The sequence below is a fragment of the Rhinopithecus bieti genome, unplaced genomic scaffold, assembly GCF_001698545.2.
Source record: "Rhinopithecus bieti isolate Rb0 unplaced genomic scaffold, ASM169854v2 scaffold_32008, whole genome shotgun sequence".
Lineage (NCBI taxonomy): Eukaryota > Metazoa > Chordata > Mammalia > Primates > Cercopithecidae > Rhinopithecus > Rhinopithecus bieti.
The window spans coordinates 603,952-610,887 of record NW_016814433.1 but is presented as its reverse complement, the minus strand read 5'-3'; the positions used below and the strand labels follow the sequence as shown (position 1 = coordinate 610,887).

At 46.7% G+C, this 6,936-nt stretch overlaps 1 protein-coding gene and 1 long non-coding RNA gene across 2 annotated transcripts in view; one reads left to right on the top strand and one right to left on the bottom strand.

Moving 5' to 3' along the window:
• Positions 1–2,332, top strand: part of SCIMP (SLP adaptor and CSK interacting membrane protein) — a 24,683-nt gene extending 22,351 nt beyond the window's left edge. Inside the window, exon 5 of the mRNA XM_017850720.1 lies at positions 1,789–2,332. Within this exon, the coding sequence (XP_017706209.1) occupies positions 1,789–1,964 (176 nt within the window). The 3' untranslated portion in view covers positions 1,965–2,332. The remainder of the gene's footprint in view (positions 1–1,788) is intronic.
• LOC108514448 (uncharacterized) overlaps positions 1–6,301 on the bottom strand; it is a 27,952-nt gene extending 21,651 nt beyond the window's left edge. The window contains exons 1-2 of the long non-coding RNA XR_001881222.1: positions 6,014–6,301; positions 4,796–4,975 (exon numbers count right to left, since the gene is read on the bottom strand). This is a non-coding gene — a long non-coding RNA (uncharacterized LOC108514448). The remainder of the gene's footprint in view (positions 1–4,795; positions 4,976–6,013) is intronic.
• Positions 6,302–6,936: the final 635 nt, after the last annotated feature.

Genomic DNA, 6,936 nt, shown 5'->3' with positions numbered 1-6,936 from the left:
TCACTACACTCCAGCCTGGATGACAGAGTGAGACCCTGTCTCAAAAAAAACGAAAAAAAAAAAAAAAAAAAAAAAAAAGAAAAGAAGAAAAAAGGGGGCAGAATAAGTACCAACGCCCCCAATATCCTGATATGTGTAAATTCATGTTCAAATTCCAGCTTGGAACATAAGCAGAAAGAAACATGGGGTGTCACTAGGCCTCTCACTTCCTATCAGAAAAACTCTGCCTGGTTCCTTTGACTGGAATGTTCTTCCTTAAGCTCTTTGCATAGCTGGATTTTCCTCATCCTTCAGATGTCAGCTCAAAAGTCATCACCTCAAAGAGGCCCTCTCTGACCACTCAACCTAAAGTAGTCCTGCTAATTTCCTTTATGAAACTGACAGTTATCCAAAATTGTGTTATTTACTTGTTGTTCATTTGTGTATTATTGATCTCCTCCACTGGAGTATAAACTTCAGGAAAACAGGAACCTTTCTTGTCCACCACTATTTATGTTTATCCACTACCTAGAGCAGGGCGTGAGGCTTAGTCGATACTTAAGAAAAATATTTTGATTGGCTAGATAAACAGTATTATCTACCATTTACTGAGCATGCGCTTGTTTCAGGTCCCACACTAAGCACTTTACAGGTATTAGCTCATTCAGTCCTCACAACAACTCTACAAGCCAGGTACTTTTTTTTTGAGACGGAGTCTCGCTCTGTCACTCAGGCTGGAGTGCAGTGGTGTGATCTTGGTTTACTGCAAGCTCTGCCTCCCGTGTTCACGCCATTCTCCTGCCTCAGCCTCCTGAGTAGTTGGGACTACAGGCACCCGCCACCACACCTGGCTAATTTTTTTTTGTATCTTTAGTACAGAGGGGGTTTCACTGTGTTAGCCAGGATGGTCTTGAACTCCTGACCTGGTGATCCGCCCACCTCAGCCTCCCAACGTGCTGGGATTACAGGCGTGAGCCGCCACCCCTGGTCTCCTGTGGACCTGTTCTGTACTAATTCCACCTTTTGAAAATAATGCCATCCCCTTTCTTCTTAGCAGAGAGATTTGTACATAAGCAATTACAGAGAGTCCTGGAAAACAGTGTAAGTCACTGGAAGGGATGTGCCAAAAAGGAAATATGATTTATTGCACTTCCTTGTGAAAATTAGGATCTGTAACACAACAGCACTCATATGACTGCTGTGCTCTGGTCTGTTTCTTTTCATCCATTCTTTTTTTTTTTTTTTGAGACAGGGTCTTACTACGTTGTCCAGGCTGAAGTGCAGTGGTGTGATCATGGCTCATTGTAGCCTCAACCTCCTGGGCTCAGGAGATCCTCTTGCCTCAGCCTCCCAAGTAGCTGGGACTATAAGCGTGCACCACCACATCCAGCTAATTTTTAAATTTTTCTGTAGAGACGAGGTCTCCCTGTGTTGCCCAAGCTGGTCTGGAACTCCTGGGCTCAAGTGATCCTCCCACCTCGGCCTCCCAGAGTACTGGGATTACAGGTGTGAGCTCCTGCACCTGACCTGGTCTGTTTCTTTTCTAAGCTTTTGCTTCATGGTTTCCATGCAGGGCAGTCTTAGGCAAAGAGACGGGAGTCAAGATGTCTGACTAATATTTTCCATTTACTCACTTGGGTGATCCGGAGACTGTGTCAGGTCTGCATCTGAATTTCCTCTGTAAAATGGGGATCTGGCCCACTAGAAGTGGGAAGATCACTGAAACGTGAAAATCACACTGAGCCACTGCGTCAAAAATATAAAAACACATGATAGCTTTGCATCTAAGGATCTTTTTGTGTATTCTAGCCCCACAGGAAACCCCAAGTCAGTCGCCACCTACATACTCATTGGTAAATAAAGTTAAAAATAAGAAGACTGTTTCCATCCCAAGCTACATTGAACCTGAAGATGACTATGACGATGTTGAAATCCCTGCAAATACTGAAAAGCATCATTTTGAAACAGCCATTTCTTCTTTTTGACAAAACTGAAGAGGGTTCACACGACTTATTTTAAAGCAATGAAGAATGGTTCACTTCAGTAGGTCTCTGGGCCCTGAAAGCCAGTGGTGATTTTATGAAGCTCTATAAGATAAAGCACTTCCCAAACCTTAGATGAAGGCACCCCGGCAATCAGATGACTGCAGCCAGAGGGGAGACATGGGTGCTCAGCTCTGAGGACTTAGAGGGGTCAGCCTTGCGTTGTTGAGGGAAGTTTCCATGGGAAGGACCACGGGGCTCCATGGCTCCCACCTGTGAGAAACTACTCATTTCTTGGCACTCTTTCCCCCTTCACTCCCTTTGGTTTGCGTGGTTCTGAGTGATCTGAAATCTCTGCATTTGGTTTTGCAGACCCTCCCAGGCTCCCATCCCCAGCAGGGCCCTCACCAAGCATGCTGGTCTTCACCCTCTCACCCCACCCACCTCCTGCAGTGTGAGGCCGTGGGTGAGTTACAGCTGAGTGCTCTTGTGCCCAGGCTCCCATAACCACATCTTGCAAGTTTGCAAGGGCAGGGAGTACCTTTTGTTCTTGTGAACCCTCCCCACCTAGACGCCCAGAAAACCCCAGTGCCTTTACATGACATAGGCCAACTTGACCACAGAGATTTGAGTTTTCGCCTAGGTTTTTGCCCTGTGCTTGCAAGTTGTACTGTAACAATAGACAAAGGACCAAAGTTACCTTCTGATTTACACCGAGAAGCATCATTTTGCAATAGGTGTGTTGGGGGTGCTACAGGAAAACAGATTTCCCCCATGAGAAATCATAGGGAACAGGAAAGAAAAGGGGCATGTACCAATGGCATATTCAAGATGAGAGTTCAGGGGGCTTAGCATCCCCTGTCCATCATTTTCTTTCTTTTTTTTTTTTTGAGACGGAGTCTCACTCTGTTGTCCAGGCTGGAGTGCAGTGGCGCGATCTCGGCTCACTGCAAGCTCCGCCTCCCGGGTTCACGCCATTCTCCTGCCTCAGCCTCCCAAGTAGCTGGGACTACAGGCACCCGCCACCACGCCCAGCTAATTTTTTTGTATTTTCAGTAGAGACGAGGTTTCACTATGTTCGCCAGGATGGTCTTGATCTCCTGACCTCGTGATCCACCTGCCTCGGCCTCCCAAAGTGCTGGGATTACAGGCGTGAGCCACCGTGCCTGGCCTGTCCATCATTTTCATCAGTACTTCCTCGAGTTCTATGAAAACAGCCTCAAGCCCCTTCCTTCCAGATCACTGTCCCTGGGCATCTGGGAGGAGACAGAAGGTCCAGTATGATGTGCTGTAGCCAATGAGATGCCAGGGACGTGGGCTGATGTCTTGTTAAACAAGTGTCCTAATGGGGCCAACGAGACCCGAGTCAGTTTTGTAGGCTCTTAGACCTCATCGGTTCCTTCTAGCTGATCTGTTAGAGCCCTAGGACTTGACTCATTCTAACTATACTCACAAGATTCTGGTTTCTAAGCAACCTCTGGGAAATCTGGCAAATGAACAGGCTTGCAGAGAGAGCTCTGTGGACCTGGAAAGGCCTGAGAGTGACTCTCAGATGGAGCTTTCCCTCAAGAGATGGGAAAATGCGTTCCTCCTATTTTCAAGTTTTCTCCCTCAATCAACACTGGAGCGCTGGGGACCTGGCCTTTCTCCCTGGTTCTCTCTTTCTAGACTCTATGAAGGCTTCCAACTTGCTATTAATACCTCCTTGAGAGGCTGAGAAGGGCGGATCACCTGAGGTCAGGAGTTCAAGACCAGCCTGACCAACATGGAGAAACCCCATTTCTACTAAAAATACAAAATTAGGCGTGGTGGCGCATGCCTGTAATCCCAGCTACTTGGGAGGCTGAGGCAGGAGAATCGGTTGAAATCGGGAGATGGAGGTTGCGGTGAGGCAAGAATGCGCCATTGCACTCCAGCCTGGGCAACAAGAGTGAAACTCCATCTCAAAAAATAAGAATAAATAAATAAATAAACCCTCCTTATGTTAGGCCAGCAGTTCTCTAACTATGGCCTTATGGGACTCTGGTATCTCACCAGCCAAAGAGAGGACTCTTCCCAAATTATAGAACAAAAGTAAGCCGAAGGACTGGAGTGTTTCAAACACATGCTTGCTTCTTACAAATGTTCTGTAAACCCTCCATGCCTGTGACAAAAGTTAAAAAGAAATATGAGACAAATGTTGACTCTTGCTTGGTTTCTGGGACGCCACCCTCTCCTGGTTCTCCTCCTGTCTCCATCTCATTTTGGGGCCACCCACTCTTTCTAAAGCATCTCTTCAATGCTGGTCTTCTTCAGGTTCTGTCCCTGTGTCTCTGCCCACCTGCCTCCAACACTCACGAGTGATCTCACCAGTGTCCATGAGCTCAGTGGGCCCCTCCATTCTTTTTTTTTTTTTTTTTTTTTTTTGAGACCGAGTCTCATTCTGTCACCCACGCTGGAGTGTAGTGGCACAATCTCAGCTCACTGCAACCTCCCCCTTCCAGGTTCAAGCAATTTTCCTGCCTCAGCCTCCTGAGTAGCTGGGATTACAGGTGTGTGCCAACACGCCTGCACTTGCTTAATTTTTTGTGTGTTTTTAGTAGAGACGGCGTGTCACCATGCTGGCCAGGCTGGTCTCGAACTCCTGACCTCAAATGATCCGCTCGCCTCAGCCTCCCAAAGTGCTGCGATTACAGATGTGAGCCACCATGCCCGGCTGCCCCTCTATTCTGACTTCAGCTGAGCTCTTTCTCTCCAGTTCCAGCGGGGTTGCCTCAAAGACATCTGCCTGTGACTGCCCCACAGACCCCCCCCCCATCAAGTTCAGCATACACCAAAAGGAACTGATGACCTACCTCCAGTCCCAAATGTCTTGTGGTCTACTATCTTCTTAGTTGCTGAAGTCAGAAACCAGCATCCTTCTCCCCACACTGCTTTGTTTCCAGAGTTCCCCATGCTACTTGTGCCTCCCACGTGGTTCTCCAATGAGTCCACATCTCTCCATCACTGTTCTGAGGACAGAGCATTGCCAGCACCTGCAAGAGAACACCAAGAGCCCCCTAACTGCTCCCCTGCCTCTGGCATCTCACCTGCAGTCCACTTTCTACATGGCACCCAGGGACTTGCTAAAGTGAACATCTGACCACTTTGTTCCTTTGCTTAAATCTTCTCTTTGCCCGTTAACCCCAGAAAAAGACCAAACCCCTTAACATGGCTTACAAGATTTGTCAGGGTCTGGTCACTAATTATCTTTTGCCAAACTCTTCTCCCCTTACCCCCTTTCAACCTCCATTCCGCCCGAGTTTTTTGCTCCAGCCATTTAAAATGACGTCACAGACCAGGCACAGCGGCTCACACCTGTAATCCCAGCACTTTGGGAAGCCGAGGTGGGTGAATCATGAGGTCAGGAGTTTGAGACCAGTCTCACCAAGATGGTGAAAACCCGTCTCTACTAAAAATACAAAACTCAGTCGGGCATGGTGGTACATGCCTGTAATTCCAGCTACTTGGGAGGTTGAGGCAGGAGAATCACCTGAACCTGGGAGGCAGAGGTTACACTGAGCCTAGGTTGCACCACTGCACTGTAGCCTGGGCAAAAGAACAAGACTCCGTCTCAAATAATAATAATAATAATAAAATGACCTTCACTATGGTCCCTCTTGCCCCTGTGCACAGTGCTATTCCTCTGTACGAAACATTCTTCCCCACCTTTGGATCCTTCCCATTTCATCTCGGTTACCCTTTCCTCATGACCCAACGTGGGCTGGTGCCTCCTGGACGCTCTCCTTTCATAGTATTAGCATGTTATAATTATTGCGTATCTGTCTCTCTCCTCCACTAGACCCAAAGCAACATGAGGACAGGGGATATGTCCTTCTTTCCTCTATTGTTTTCCCTGTTCCTAGCACAGTACCCAGGCACATTGTAGATGCTCAATACATATGTTGAATAATCAATTGGGTCGAATGGATGAATCAATGAACTCCTCTGAGCTCTCACAGCTCCCATACTTGGCCCCATGGAACTACTTCTCCCTTTGTATTATCATTATTCTATATTATAATTATAATTACCTGGTTACTTGCCATCCTCCTTTCTAATCTGGGGGCTCCTTTGGAATGGAAATTGTCTCACTGCTATATTCCCAATGTCCAGCACAAAACCTGTCACATGGTAGGCAATATTTATTGACTGTTGAACATTCATGGAAAACCTATCAATCGGTTTGACACACAAAAATTTTTTTTCTCTGGACATGAGTAATTTGGCTGAGACTTTATACTGGGAACATATAATAAAGCCAAGTTTTCTGCTAGGGAAATTGTTACCAGTTTGGATGATAGATTTAAATATATCAAGATTTCATAGGATTTCTTTGTATATTCCAGCACCACAGGAAACCCCGTCATCTATTGAATACATACTTATCAATAAATAAAGTTAGAAATAAGGGCCGGGTATGATGCTTCATGCCTGGAATCCCAGCACTTTGGGAGGCCGAGGCGGGTGGATCACCTGAGGTCAGGAGTTCGAGATCAGCCTGGTCAACATGGTGAAACTCCGGGTCTACTAATAATACAAAAAATTAGCCGGGCGTGGTGGCGGGCACCTGCAATTCCAGCTACTTGGGAAGATGAGGCAGGAGAATTGCTTGAATCTGGGAGGTGGAGTTGCAGTTAGCTGAGATCATGACATTGTACTCCAGCCTGGGCGACAGAGTGAGACTCTGTCTCAAAAAAAAAAAAAAGAAAAAGAAAAAAGAAAGAAAGGACAAGATAGTTTCCATCCTGAGCTATATTGAACCTGAAGATGACTATTATGATGTTGAAATACCTGTTCTGCCACCTTAACTGTTTTAAGAACTGATGCTTGGCCAGGCGCAGTGGCTCATGCCTGTAATCTCAGTACTTTAGGAGGCCGAGGCAAGTGGATCACTTGAGGTCAGGAGTTTGAGACCAGCCTGGCCAACATAGTGAAACCCCATCTCTACTAAAAA